The sequence below is a fragment of the Schistocerca americana genome, chromosome 2 (assembly GCF_021461395.2).
Source record: "Schistocerca americana isolate TAMUIC-IGC-003095 chromosome 2, iqSchAmer2.1, whole genome shotgun sequence".
Lineage (NCBI taxonomy): Eukaryota > Metazoa > Arthropoda > Insecta > Orthoptera > Acrididae > Schistocerca > Schistocerca americana.
The window spans coordinates 540,932,918-540,948,422 of record NC_060120.1 but is presented as its reverse complement, the minus strand read 5'-3'; the positions used below and the strand labels follow the sequence as shown (position 1 = coordinate 540,948,422).

At 45.2% G+C, this 15,505-nt stretch overlaps 1 protein-coding gene and 1 non-coding gene across 3 annotated transcripts in view; one reads left to right on the top strand and one right to left on the bottom strand.

Annotated features, from left to right (window-relative positions):
* Positions 1-15,505, bottom strand: part of LOC124595144 (cytochrome b5-related protein-like) — a 108,552-nt gene that overhangs the window by 60,723 nt on the left and 32,324 nt on the right. The window contains exon 1 of one of the 2 annotated variants that reach the window (XM_047133749.1): positions 10,036-10,108. The exons of the other annotated variant lie outside the window; for it this stretch is intronic. Coding sequence (XP_046989705.1) covers positions 10,036-10,040 — 5 coding nt within the window. The 5' untranslated portion in view covers positions 10,041-10,108. Of the gene's footprint in view, positions 1-10,035; positions 10,109-15,505 lie in introns of those variants that run through there. 2 annotated transcript variants of the gene reach the window in all.
* LOC124596743 lies at positions 13,044-13,150 on the top strand. The gene has a single exon (XR_006978381.1). It is a non-coding gene; the product is annotated as a U6 spliceosomal RNA (small nuclear RNA).

Genomic DNA, 15,505 nt, shown 5'->3' with positions numbered 1-15,505 from the left:
GATGCAGCAAGTATGAGAGTCACGATGGTCAGATATTATCCTCAGAGATCAGAGCAGTCACTCAGAGGAACAAAGCATAAATAATTACACGATAACGCGCCGGTATTTGAAAGGTGCATGCGCGATACCTGATAACGTGGTCCGTATCTGACATCTCTACAGCTCACACTATCGTAACTCACTCCAGAAACCCGTAGCAGAGAAGTGATTGTGGAGCTGATTGTAAAGATAGCGGAGTCAATTCGATTAGATATCACAAGGACGACAATGGAAAAATTGAGAGTATGCATACTCTCGGTGATGCACACAACTTACAGTATATTACTGCAGAACGTAGAATCGCATGGGACTGCGAAACAATCTTATACTTGTCTAATAAAACCGTGTGCAACTGATAGGAATACTTCAGCAACGATAGCATTAAAACATATTACCAGATTCGGAATGGTGGCCATTATGCTGGCACGATCATCGTAAGGACTTAGAAGAGAACAGTAAACAACACAGATATGAGTGCTATAGAAACACACAGTTCTCGATTTCCTTAGAGTACAAAGTACCCATGCATAAGATATAGAGGCAAGTAAGGACGATAACTAGTATTACATTACATGCACTGTAAGACCTGTGAATGTAGAGAAGAAAGGCAGAGGCCATATGATACCTGTGAAAGCAACGTAAACTGAAACGAGACATTACCAGATGATGATTTCACTATAAGAATTTAAAAGCCGTTACCTTGAACTCGAGAGATTACTTAACAGTCGCATCGGTAAATTCGGCGGTAAGCACGCGACAACAAGTTCAAGAGAACTCCACATAGGCGGATAATCCGCAGTACTGTTCCTAAATCTACATCTACATCTGTACTCTGCGAATTACTGTGCAGTGCGTGACTGGGGGCACTTTTTCATTGTTCCATATCTTAAGGTTAGGAATTATAGTATTTACAGAAGAATGGAAAATCTGTAGAGCGCAGACCCAGGAGAGGTCAGATTGGATTCTGGTGAAATGTAGGAATACATGAGGTAATACTGACCCTGCGATGGATATTAGAAGATAAACTGATGAAAATCAAAACTACGTTCATAGAATTTGTAGATTTAGAGAAAAATTTTGATAATGTTGACTGGAATACATTCTTGGAAATTGTGGAGGTAACGGGTATAAAATACAGGGAGAGAATGGCTATCTACAGCTTGTACAGAAACTAGATTCCAGTTATAAGAGTCTAAGGACATGAAATGGACGTAAGAGTTCAGAAGGGAATGGGACAGGATTGTAGGCTATCACAGATGTTATTCAATCTATATACAGAGCAAGCAGTAAAGGAAGCCAAGAGAAATGTTGAATAGGAAAGAAAGTTCAGGGGCAATAAATAAAAACTTTGACATTTGCTGATTAGATTGTAAAGACTTGGAAAAGAAGTTGAACGGAGCGGATAGCGTCTTGGGAAATCATATATAGAAGTAAAACAAGGGTAATGCAATGCAGTAAATTAAATAAAGTGAGGCTGAGGGAAATAGTCTTGGGGATGAACCATGGTATTAAGGTCGAAATACAGAGCATATAAAAAGCAGATATGCAAATAGCAAGAAAAACGTAACTGAAAGAGAGTTACCTGCTGACATCAAAAATAAATTTAAATGTGAGGAAGTCATTCTTGAACGTTTATGTGTGTAGTATAGCCTTGTATGGAACTGAAACGTCGGCGATAAACAGTTCAGACAAGAAGAGCATACAATTTTTTGCATTCTACATCTACGCCGGCCGATGTGGCCGAGCGGTTCTAGGCGATTCAGTCTGAATCCTGCCTCGGGCATGGATGTGTGTGATGTCCCTAGGTTAGTTAGGTTTAAGTAGTTCTAAGTTCTATGGGACTGATGACCTCAGATGTTAAGCCCCATAGTGCTCAGAGCCATTCTACATTCACGTGATTACTCTGCTATTCACAATAAAGTGCCTGCCAGAGGGTTCAAGGAACCACCTTCAAGCTGTCTCTCTACCGTTCCACTCTCGAACGGCGCGCGGAAAAAACAAGCATTTAAATTTTTCTGTCCAAGCCCTGATTTCTCTTATTTTGTCGTGATGATCATACACTCCTGGAAATTGAAATAAGAACACCGTGAATTCATTGTCCCAGGAAGGGAAAACTTTATTGACACATTCCTGGGGTCAGATACATCACATGATCACACTGACAGAACCACAGGCACATATACACAGGCAACAGAGCATGCACAATGTCGGCACTAGTACAGTGTATATCCACCTTTCGCAGCAATGCAGGCTGCTATTCTCCCATGGAGACGATCGTAGAGATGCTGGATGTAGTCCTGTGGAACGGCTTGCCATGCCATTTCCACCTGGCGCCTCAGTTGGACCAGCGTTCGAGCTGGACGTGCAGACCGCGTGAGACGACGCTTCATCCAGTCCCAAACATGCTCAATGGGGGACAGATCCGGAGATCTTGCTGGCCAGGGTAGTTGACTTACACCTTCTAGAGCACGTTGGGTGGCACGGGATACATGCGGACGTGCATTGTCCTGTTGGAACAGCAAGTTCCCTTGCCGGTCTAGGAATGGTAGAACGATGGGTTCGATGACGGTTTGGATGTACCGTGCACTATTCAGTGTCCCCTCGACGATCACCAGTGGTGTACGGCCAGTGGAGGAGATCGCTCCCCACACCATGATGCCGGGTGTTGGCCCTGTGTGCCTCGGTCGTATGCAGTCCTGATTGTGGCGCTCACCTGCACGGCGCCAAACACGCATACGACCATCATTGGCACCAAGGCAGAAGCGACTCTCATCGCTGAAGACGACACGTCTCCATTCGTCCCTCCATTCACGCCTGTCGCGACACCACTGGAGGCGGGCTGCACGATGTTGGGGCGTGAGCGGAAGACGGCCTAACGGTGTGCGGGACCGTAGCCCAGCTTCATGGAGACGGTTGCGAATGGTCCTCGCCGATACCCCAGGAGTAACAGTGTCCCTAATTTGCTGGGAAGTGGTGGTGCGGTCCCCTACGGCACTGCGTAGGATCCTACGGTCTTGGCGTGCATCCGTGCGTCGCTGCGGTCCGGTCCCAGGTCGACGGGCACGTGCACCTTCCGCCGACCACTGGCGACAACATCGATGTGCTGTGGAGACCTCACGCCCCACGTGTTGAGCAATTCGGCGGTACGTCCACCCGGCCTCCCGCATGCCCACTATACGCCCTCGCTCAAAGTCCGTCAACTGCACATAACGGTTCACGTCCACGCTGTCGCGGCATGCTACCAGTGTTAAAGACTGCGATGGAGCTCCGTATGCCACGGCAAACTGGCTGACACTGACGGCGGCGGTGCACAAATGCTGCGCAGCTAGCGCCATTCGACGGCCAACACCGCGGTTCCTGGTGTGTCCGCTGTGCCGTGCGTGTGATCATTGCTTGTACAGCCCTCTCGCAGTGTCCGGAGCAAGTATGGTGGGTCTGACACACCGATGTCAATGTGTTCTTTTTTCCATTTCCAGGAGTGTATCTCCCTATGTAGGTGGGTGGGAACACAATATTGTGCTACAGGGGAATGTTGACGAGATACCTACAATAGAATGCCATCTCCCATGCCAACCAGTATGGTCATGTGACATTCAACTCACACTTTTTTTTTGTTTGATGTACTGAAAGCCATGGAATCGTCAGTTCGATACTCTACGGAAGCTTAGGTTGAGACTACGGCTTAAGTAGAATAAGAAGATCAAATGGATGTAAATTGGAATAGTTATGAAGAGATGGAGAGATCTGTACAGAATAGGCTAGCATGAACAATTGCTGCAAAACATAATTGATCAGAAACGATGATGGAACCCACTTTTAATTTAATGATACGTCCAAATAAAAAATGCGAAAGCCTATTGTGACTTGTGAGTGTGTTTGTTTATGTGCACACAAAGTAAAATCGATGGCTAGTTCGACATGTGCCGTGCAGCTTGCAGTTGTGTCGCTGCCGATCGCAGGTGGTGAGACCGACGGCCAGTGTGTGCTGGTCGCTTTCACTCCCTATTAGCTACACGTGACTCTAGGTATTCACAGTCAATCTACAACAAAACCAAGGTAAGAGGGAAAATATTAGTACTGTCATCTATCACAAAAAATGTGTCCTTTCGCAGGTTGTTCATCACGGATTTTTGGCTACTGAGTTTTAATATGACTCTGGTTCCCAGTCGTTAGATGCACTGTACGCTCACACATACACTACTGGCCATTAAAATTGCTACACCAAGAAGAAATGCAGATGATAAACGGGTATTCATTGGACAAATATATTATACTAGAACTGACATGTGATTACATTTTCACGCAGTTTGGGTGTATAGATCCTGAGAAATCAGTACCCAGAACAACCATCTCTGGCCGTAATAACGGCCTTGATACGCCTGGCCATTGAGTCAAATAGAGCTTGGATGGCGGGTACAGGTACAACTGCCCATGCAGCTTCAACACGATACCACAGTTCATCAAGAGTAGTGACTGGCGTATTCTGACGAGCCAGTTGTTCGGCCACCATTGACCAGATGTTTTCAATTTGTGAGAGATCTGGAGAATGTGCTGGCCAGGGCAGCAGTCGAACATTTTCTGTGTCCAGAAAGGCTCGTACAGGACCTGCAACATGCGGTCGTGCATTATCCTGCTGAAATGTAGAGTTTCACAGGGATCGAATGAAGGGTAGAGACACGGGTCGTAACACATCTGAAACGTAACGTCCACTGTTCAAAGTGCCATCAATGCGAACAAGAGGTGACCGAGACGTGTAGTCAATGGCACTCCATACCATCACTCCAGGTGATACGCCAGTATGGCGATGACGAATATACGCTTCCAATGTGCGTTCACCGCGATGTCGCCAAACACGGATGAGACCATCATGATGCTGTAAACAGAACCTGGATTCATCCGAAAAAAAATGACGTTTTGCCATTCGTGCACCCAGGTTCGTCCATGAGTACACCATCGCAGGCGCTCCTGTCGGTGATGCAGCGTTAGGGGTAACCGCAGCCATGGTCTCCGAGCTGATAGTCCATGCTGCTGCAAACGTTGTCGAACTGTTCGTGCAGATGGTTGTTGTCTTGCAAACGTCGCCATCTGTTGGCTCAGGGATCGAGACGAGTCCGCACGATGCGTTACAGTCATGCGGATAAGATGTCTGTCATCTCGACTGCCAGTGATACGAGGCAGTTGGGATCCAGCACGGCGTGTCGTATTACCCTCCTGAACCCACCGATTCCATATTCTGCCAACAGTCATTGGATCTCGACCAACACGAGCAGCAATGTCGCGATACGATAAACCGCAATCGCGATAGGCTACAATCCGACCTTTATCAAAGTCGGTAACGTGATGGTACGCATTTCTCCTCCTTACACGAGGCATCACAACAACGTTTCACCAGGCAATGCCGGTCAACTGCTGTTTGTGTATGAGAAATCGGTTGGAAACTTTCCTCGTGTCAGTACGTTGTAGGTGTCGCCACCGGCGCCAACCTTGTGTGGATGCTCTGAAAAGCTAATCATTTGCATATCACAGCATCTTTTTCCTGTCGGTTAAATTTCGCGTCTGTAGCACGTCATCTTCCTGTTCCGGTACGACATCGCAATTCGGGGGAAACTTGACAGCTGATGCTGTGTGCACGTGCGTCCAAAAAGTTCCGAGACTGATTTTATTCCCGGCATATAAGTAACGGCAGCCCAGTGACTACGGTGGCAGCTTGAACTAACATCTGTAAACAACAGATGTGCATTCCACCAGATAGTGGACTGCGTTAAGCAGTGGACGTGCGAACGTATTCTACATCTACATCTACATCTATACTCCGCGAGCCACCTTACGGTGTGTGGCGGAGGGTACTTATTGTACCACTATCTGATCCCCCCTTCCCTGTTCCATTCACGAATTGTGCGTGGAAAGAACGACTGCTTGTAAGTCTCCGTATTTGCTCTAATTTCTCGGATCTTTTCGTTGTGATCATTACGCGAGATATATGTGGGCGGTAGTAATATGTTGCCCATCTCTTCCCGGAATGTGCTCTCTCGTAATTTCGATAATAAACCTCTCCGTATTGCGTAACGCCTTTCTTGAAGTGTCCGCCACTGGAGCTTGTTCAGCATCTCCGTAACGCTCTCGCGCTGACTAAATGTCCCTATGACGAATCGCGCTGCTTTTCGCTGGATCATGTCTATCTCTTCTATTAATCCAACCTGGTAAGGGTCCCATACTGATGAGCAATACTCAAGAATCGGACGAACAAGCGTTTTGTAAGCTACTTCTTTCGTCGATGAGTCACATTTTCTTAGAATTCTTCCTATGAATCTCAACCTGGCGCCTGCTTTTCCCACTATTTGTTTTATGTGATCATTCCACTTCAGATCGCTCCGGATAGTAACTCCTAAGTATTTTACGGTCGTTACCGCTTCCAATGATTTACCACCTATGGCATAATCGTACTGGAATGGATTTCTGCCCCTATGTATGCGCATTATATTACATTTATCTACGTTTAGGGAAAGCTGCCAGCTGTCGCACCATGCATTAATCCTCTGCAGGTCCTCCTGGAGTACGTACGAGTCTTCTGATGTTGCTACTTTCTTGTAGACAACCGTGTCATCTGCAAATAGCCTCACGGAGCTACGTGTCAACGTTGTGTCACAAATCACAATGGAGCAACATCTCTAAATCGAGTGTACAAGGCGCTCTCCAAAAAGTTTTGCAGAAGAGAAAAGTGCGTGAGAAGTTCTTCCGCACATCGTGATTCGCTAGCAAAAACAACGATCGCGCACGCCTGCTGCGACTTGACTGAAATGCAAAACGCAGACAATTCTTTTCTAGAAAAAAATCATCACAGGTGACGTGACTTAGTGTTATCAGTACGAAACTACCACAAAACGACGACGTGCAGAAATTCACGAGAAACATCAACGCTTTGACCACAGAATCTGCGTTCAAGCCAGTGTGACGCGCGAGTTGAACAACATCCCAAAGAGAAACTTTTCTGTGAGTTTCACGTAGTTGTTTGAACGTTCTGCGTGTTTGAAGTTCATAGGCTTCTGTGCGTTTTACTGAAGTGGAGAGAGCCTATGTAGAATACCTGAAGCATTAAAACAATCATCTTAACGTTTCTGCAGGATGCAAAGATATTTTAAAAAATTGGAATTATGTGGCAATTTAAGAAACATACAATAAAGAATGGATCAGCACTGCAGTGTTGCAGTAGCCGGTATAACGTCATTCCTCCAAGGCCAGAAATTAGGTGAAACACAAACTGCTCGAGCATTTTAGAAGTGAACATGTGCACTTCAGCCCCAATGAGGAAAGGCCACAGAAAAAAATCATATATATTCACGTCACACAAACAGCGAATACAATGGCTGAGATTGTACGTTTAACTCTGCTGATATGAGCTATTAACTGCCAAAGGAAGTGGACACTATGACAGAAGGCCGGCCGCGGTGGTCTAGCGGTTCTAGGCGCTCAGTCCGGAGCCGCGCGACTGCTACGGTTGCAGGTTCGAATCCTGCCTCGGGCATGGATGTGTGTGATGTCCTTAGGTTAGTTAGGTTTAAGTACGAGGGCAGTTCAATAAGTAATGCAACACATTTTTTTTCTCGGCCAATTTTGGTTGAAAAAACCGGAAATTTGTTGTGGAGTATTTTCAAACATTCCCGCTTCGTCTCGTGTAGTTTCATTGACTTGCGACAGGTGGCAGCGCTGTACGGAGCTGTTAAAATGGCGTCTGTAACGGATGTGCGTTGCAAACAACGGGCAGTGATCGAGTTTCTTTTGGCGGAAAACCAGGGCATCTCAGATATTCATAGGCGCTTGCAGAATGTCTACGGTAATCTGGCAGTGGACAAAAGCACGGTGAGTCGTTGGGCAAAGCGTGTGTCATCATCGCCGCAAGGTCAAGCAAGACTGTCTGATCTCCCGCGTGCGGGCCGGCCGTGCACAGCTGTGACTCCTGCAATGGCGGAGCGTGCGAACACACTCGTTCGAAATGATCGACGGATCACCATCAAACAACTCAGTGCTCAACTTGACATCTCTGTTGGTAGTGCTGTCACAATTGTTCACCAGTTGGGATATTCAAAGGTTTGTTCCCGCTGGGTCCCTCGGTGTCTAACCGAACTCCATAAAGAGCAAAGGAGAACCATCTGTGCGGAATTGCTTGCTCGTCATGTGGCTGAGGGTGACAATTTCTTCTCAAAGGTTGTTACAGGCGATGAAACATGGGTTCATCACTTCGAACCTGAAACAAAACGGCAATCAATGGAGTGGCGCCACACCCACTCTCCTACCAAGAAAAAGTTTAAAGCCATACCCTCAGCCGGTAAAGTCATGGTTACAGTCTTCTGGGACGCTGAAGGGGTTATTCTGTTCGATGTCCTTCCCCGTGGTCAAACGATTAACTCTGAAGTGTATTGTGCTACTCTTCAGAAATTGAAGAAACGACTTCAGCGTGTTCGTAGGCACAAAAATCTGAACGAACTTCTCCTTCTTCATGACAACGCAAGACCTCACACAAGTCTTCGCACCCGAGAGGAGCTCACAAAACTTCAGTGGACTGTTCTTCCTCTTGCATCCTACAGCCCCGATCTCGCACCGTCGGATTTCCATATGTTTGGCCCAATGAAGGACGCAATCCGTGGGAGGCACTACGCGAATGATGAAGAAGTTATTGATGCAGTACGACGTTGGCTCCGACATCGACCAGTGGAATGGTACCGTGCAGGCACACAGGCCCTCATTTCAAGGTGGTGTAAGGCCGTAGCATTGAATGGAGATTACGTTGAAAAATAGTGTTGTGTAGCTAAAAGGTTGGGGAATAACCTGGTGTATTTCAATGCTGAATAAAACAACCCCTGTTTCAGAAAAAAAATGTGTTGCATTACTTATTGAACTGCCCTCGTAGTTCTAAGTTCTAGGGGACTTATGACCACAGATGTTAAGTCCCATAGTGCTCAGAGCCATTTGAACCATTTTGAACTATGACAGAAAAGCCAGTAACGAGAACTGAGATAGTGAAATCCACAGGATTATGTTTTGAATACATTGCCGCTGAAAATATTGAAGCACTAGCCATTGCGTAGTGGTGTAAGACGAAGTGCACTCAGTTCGCGTGTTGTTATCGAAAATAAAGTATCTACAAGGGTCTAAGTAACTGATCTGCAGTGTTCATGCAAATAAGGGCGGATGACATGAGAAAAAACGATTTTAAGTTTTTTTGTAGGTGATCGCTAACAGCTGGTATATATTTTAGCAAGTGCATGACACACAGCTTCGTATTTCATTATTAGAACCGGTTTCGGATATCTACCATCTTCACCTAAAAAAGAAAAGATAGTTACAGAATGCGTGCAGTGTCTGTACTAAATAATCATAATCTACCAAAGACAATGGGAGTAATAAAATCAGAGTTCTTCCCATTGTCCTTTCGCAACAATGACACAACAAGCAGTAACGAGATCCAGGTGCAGAAAGAAAAGCTACAGCACCACTGACGATTCAAGTATGTTTATGAACACGGTACAGCGAACGCTATAAACATTGAAAATTCTACAAAATATGATTAATCCTTCGTACCTTAATGTAGGCGAGAATTGTGCCTTTTATTTACGAATAGCCCAATAATGATTAAAACAAATGTCACATAAATAAAATTTATATGGAAGGTAGAGCTATGAATCTTCTGTTGGTGTCTATGGGCGCCAAGTAACGGTTTGCAAAACCATCCGCAGGTAACGCCTACGTTGAATCAGCGATAGAATTCATTAACAATACGAAACAAAACAAAAAATTATCCTATAATACTTGCTTCTCACCTGTCAGGTCAGTGCTTTAAATTACAGGGCACACTTACCAGCATAATGCTTTCTCTCATTACAGTCACTAGCTTAATTCGACCTAAAACACACGCCAGTAGTTACTAAACACAAACTGCTCCACTATCAAGTGATGTTACTACAGTGGACGTATTCCTGAAATGATACTGGTAGTACTTACTTCATCCGGTCGCAGTTTATTTTCGCCAATAGAAAACAAATATCCTCCTGCGGCGCAGCCAAAGTTCACACTAAAACAACGCACCGACTGACCAGCTGTATCAACAAGATAAGGCGCCGTATCTAAGAACAGCTCTCAGACAGGCGGCTGAAAATTATAGCGGTTCAGTGCAGACAGCAGGCATCTCGTCTCTGCTTAGACTAACTAAGCCTGAGTCACATTCTGGCGCAGCTCCTGTAGCAGTCTGAAATAAACTGTCACCGACATACAGGATGAATCCGTGATGATGTTACGAACCTTTAGGGATGATGAAGAAGCGTCACTGTATCAGTTTGAGGTAATGGCCCCTGGTCCGCAAGCGAATGAGTCGAAAGCTACATGCGAAAATCTTTCTGATACCTCTGACAGAGGACGTCTTCTAGTGCAAGCTTTTTGCTTTCTATATTGCATTAGAACGTAGTATGGACCAAAACAAGAAAACATGTCCAGTAACCATGCCTCTAAAGTGCATAAATTAAGAGCTATGAGTACTTGATCATCTTCGCTACTCTGAAACACATCTTTTCTACTGAACTAGTGCTGCTAGCTCTGAACAACTGCTTATAGCTCTTAGGGTATACATTGTAGAGCCCTTGTATACAACATTTTTTTCTTGTTTTGATCCACACTACCTCCTGCCAAAATATGGAGAGCAACAAGCCTGCAGTAGTAGAAGTTCACCGCCAAGTAGATAAAAACGATTTTCGCTTATAACTTTCTATTCGGTCGTCGCCGGACCAGGGATCCTTACCTCAGATTGCTACATTTACCCTTCTCCCCATCACTGGAAGTTCGTAACATCATTACGGAATCACTTTGTACAAAAAGCGCCACCGCTGTTTTCCAAAAGAATGCAGTAGATGGTTATACATAACAGGCCTGCGCGGATAACAAAACTGAGATCATCATCCGCACAGCATCCGAAATTAGTTTATCGATATCAACATCCGCAGATACTAAACTTTTTCTAGACACCTTTAACCTGTTCGGTACAGCGGATGTCTTACAGTGGAGTGCCCTAAGTTTTCGTCTGATGAGGAACTTGAAGGCCGAATATGACCGACTTTTAACACAGCACAGCCTATCATATGTTTGATACGTTCTCTAAGTTGCTACTAACTGTCGTGATCAATGAAAAGAATTTTGTGAAATTTTTTACTGAAAATTTCTGGAACATTAGGAAGACAAGTAATATCGAGTTACAAGCTGTCTCACACTGCATGCTGTTTAAAGTTACTATCAAATTCAAAGAAACAGTGAACCAGGTTAACTCGTTACTGGTGGCGTAGTGGTTTTCTGCCGGCACGGTAACCCATCGTGTTCGGTCAGGGAATTGGCAACCCTCTGCAATAAAAAAATTTTAAAAAATGAGCAAAGTTCTCATCGATAGAATCTGAGAGATGTCATGCTACAGCCGCATAGAAACGCAGAAGAAAAACTATGAAAAAGAAATAGAAGCAAAATACAAAAATAAAGTAGTAAAATGTATGACTGGAAGCCGAAATGACACGGGATCGAATCCCGGTCGACCACAAATTTTTTCAGTCTCACTTCCACGTAACCTTCACCTCTCAGTGCTGTCAAGATCACCAGAAACGACACATGAATGTGATTCTGCGTTAAACAATAGGCCGCCTTTCGCTGGTTGTATAACTGGGGTAGGTTAGGGGCTCGCAAGTCGCCGAAGTATCGTCCGATTGAATGACATGAACCCGGCCACTGAGCAACTCTAAACTATTGTTATACTTTTCAGTGTTATAAATGCTATGTTGTGTACTTTTAAATATATTTAAAAATAACTCTGGCAGATTCAGTGACATTACTCAGAAGATTATTTAAGACGTGTATGTGACACACAAAGAAACAGCATTCAGAGCGTCAAGATGATGTGGATTCAAACAATGAGGCGAATATTCTGATAGATTATGTATATTAACCTACTATATTGCAGTGCCTATGTTTTTATGACGTACTCCTCAACGTCCATCAGACATGAAGAAATGTAATCGCAGTTGCGAATGTGATCAAACTCCAGCTGCACAGTGTATTGGTGGCAATGAAAATTCTGCGTGTGCCAGACCGGGACTCAAATCCGGATTTGCCGCTTTACGCGAGCGGTCACCTCAACAGCCATCCGAGGGTGCCTCCAGGAGTGACCCAGACTTCCATACTCTTATGTCACCCTGTGTCTAAGTCCTGTACTCGCAAAATTGCCCCGATTCCAGCATTCACGTCTGAAGTACATAGTAAAAACACAGGCACTAGAATGAGATTTTCACTCTGCAGCGGAGCGTGCGCTGATAGGAAACTTCCTGGCAGATTAAAACTGTGTGCCGGGCCGAGACTCAAACTCACATCAGCGCACGCTCCGCTGCAGAGTGAAAATCTCATTCTGGAAATATCCCGCAGGCTGTGGCTAAACCATGTCTCCGCAGTATCCTTTCTTTCAGGAGTGCTAGTTTTGCAAGGTTCGCAGGAGAGCTTCTGTAAAGTTTGGAAGGTAGGAGACGAGGTACTGGCAGAAGTAAAGCTGTGAGGACGGGGCGTGAGTCGTGCTTGGCTAGCTCAGTTGGTAGAGCACTTGCCCGCGGAAGGCAAATGTCCCGAGTTCGAGTCTCAGTCCGGCACACAGTTTTAATCTGCCAGGAAGTTTCAACACAGGCACTGCAATGTAGTATTTCATGCCACGACAAGGCCGCTACGATAACCGTAAGTCTCTCCATGTACGGGAATCACACCAGTTACATTTTCTGCCTCGTGATGACTGGGTGTTGTGTGGTGTCCTTAGGCTAGTTAGGTTTAAGTAGTTCTAAGTTCTAGGGGACTGATGACCATAGATGTTAACTCCCATAGTGCTCAGAGCCATTTGAACCATTTTTGAACAGCAATTACAGGAGTACGGAACGTAGACACACGGTGGCATACGTAAGTTTGGGACAGTATTGGAGGAGTGCTCGTGTGGTCGAGGTGTACCCGCTTCAGCGGTACGTAGTCAAAAATTAGAACGATACAGAGAAGATTAACATGGCCCCTGCGCAAGGATTGCACTCAAAATAATAAATAATAATAGCAAAAAAGGCGATTAAGGAGACCGCTCGATTGAAATGCGAAATCCGGGTTCGAATCCCAGTCTGGAAAAGATTTCCATTGTCATCAGTACATTGTGCAGCTGAAGTCTGATCACAATTCATAACTGCGAATACATTTCTTGTATATTAAAAGGGGCTTCAAGTAGCTCTGTGGCAGCTTTCGGTAATTGCGTAACTGACCTCTGTTATTGCAAGCGAAACATGAATGATTCAAGAGTGAAGCAGCTGCTGGTACGTTGGAAACTGGATGCACGTGTTATTGTGCAGAAAATCAGGAAGAAAGACCTTGTAGGTGTCTACCCCATCTATGTCACTGTACATTGAAACCAATACAGCGGTAACAATACTGACTTAAAACAATAATAAAAGTTATTATCGTAATACTCGCACTTTCCTCTAATTTTTAGCCGCAAAGTAATTATTAATATGGTTATCCGCAGATGTACCTGCGGATGTCCGAATTGGATCAGGCTTTTATTCTCAAACTCCTCATTACCGTCCGCGAATATCTACACAGTGTTAGAACCAATCGTGACGATACAGGTTGCAGCTTAGGCGGTGGCCAAGAGGAGATGCTCTTGTTATTTATTTATTCTGATATTTTTCCGCGATGTGGAGTGATTGCTGTGTCGCCTTGACTGAAAGTAGAACACCAAGGGAATTTTTACACCCCTACGTTGGCTTAGGGCCAGCAGTGATCAGTGAAGCATGGAATGGCTTTTTCTGTTGGAATATATTTTTCCGTCCGGTATTGGTGCTGACTGGAGGTGTTCGTCAGCTATAAGAATACTGTGTGATTGAATATTCTCGTCTTTTAGAATGTTAATCATGATTAACTTCGCAGGCATAAAGAGGTGTATGAACATGAGGTACTTCATTCCCATAGGCCCACAAAGGGTTGACACGGAAATACGCAGAGATGTGCGATTCCACTAAAACATATACTGGTACAAAAGGCAGTGAAATGGAAACGGTACAGATGGAAAACAGTAAGTAAACTATTTGTTTATTCAAAAACAGTTCAAATGGTTCAAATGGCTCTGAGCACTATAGGGCTTAACATCTGAGGTCATCAGTCCCCTAGAACTTAGGACTACTTAAACCTAACTAACCTAAGGACATCACACACATCCATGCCCGAGGCAGGATTCGAACCAACCGTAGCGGACGCGCGGTTCCAAACTGTAGCGCCTAGAACCGCTCGGTCACTCCAGCCGGCTCAAAAATAGTTGCCATAACTGTTAATACATATATCCCACTGTGAGATAAGACGGCCAAGGCCTTCATGGAAAAATGTTTTGCGATTGCCTACGAAATCATGATCGTATCCAGGCATGCACCTCGTCGTCGAAACAAATCGACGGCCACTAATATCTTTCTTCCGGGCTCCGAAAATATGAGAATGGCGGTGTGAGAGATGGGGACTGTATGGAGGATGGGCAAGAGCTTCCCAACGAAACTGGAACACGGCGCCACAGTCAACGCACAGGGGTACGCGGACACTTCGCAAAATTGAAGCGCGCCATCACGTCGAAACACCCAGGATTGTTGACGGATGGCATCACTGTGTTGCGGGGTAACGCCTGCTCACACGTTGTCAGGTTGTTTTGACTGCGCCGGCCTCTGTGGCCGAGCGGTTCTAGGCGCTTCAGTTCGGAACCGCGCTGCTGCTACGGTCGCAGGTTCGAATCCTACCTCGGGCATGGATGTGTGTGATGTCAGGTTAGTTAGGTTTCAGTAGCTCTAAGTCTACGGGACTGATGACCTCAAATGTTAAGTCCCATATTGCTTAGAGCCATTTGAACCAATTTGTTTTGACTGCGCTACGGAACTTTCGCTGGGAAGCCCTTACACATCCTCCATACAGTCCCGACCTCTCCCCATGCGATTTCCATATTTTTGGAGCCCAGAAGAGAGATATTCGATTTGCTTTTGACAAAGTGATGGATACCTGGGTTCAAACATGGCTCCGTAGGCAGCCCCAAACTTTTTATATGAAGGCACTAACCGTGTTGTCTCACAATGGGTTAAACATGTTAACAGTTGTGGCGATTACCTTTGAAATTATAAACAGTTTACTTACTTTTTCCGTAGGTACTATATTGCTCAACCTGTGTTGTTCTAATGTACCTTGCAATGTCCTTCAGATATGCATGCATTTCTGAAGGACATTGCGAACTACCTTAGAACATCATAGGCACTACAATATAGTGTTTCACACATAATGACTGGGCTTTCACATGTGGAATTTGGGTCGGTCCTGAGAGCGTGCTCGTGTGACCGATGCGCTCCAGACGAGTCCCGGTCCGTGCACAGATTTTCATTGTCATCAGTGCATAGAG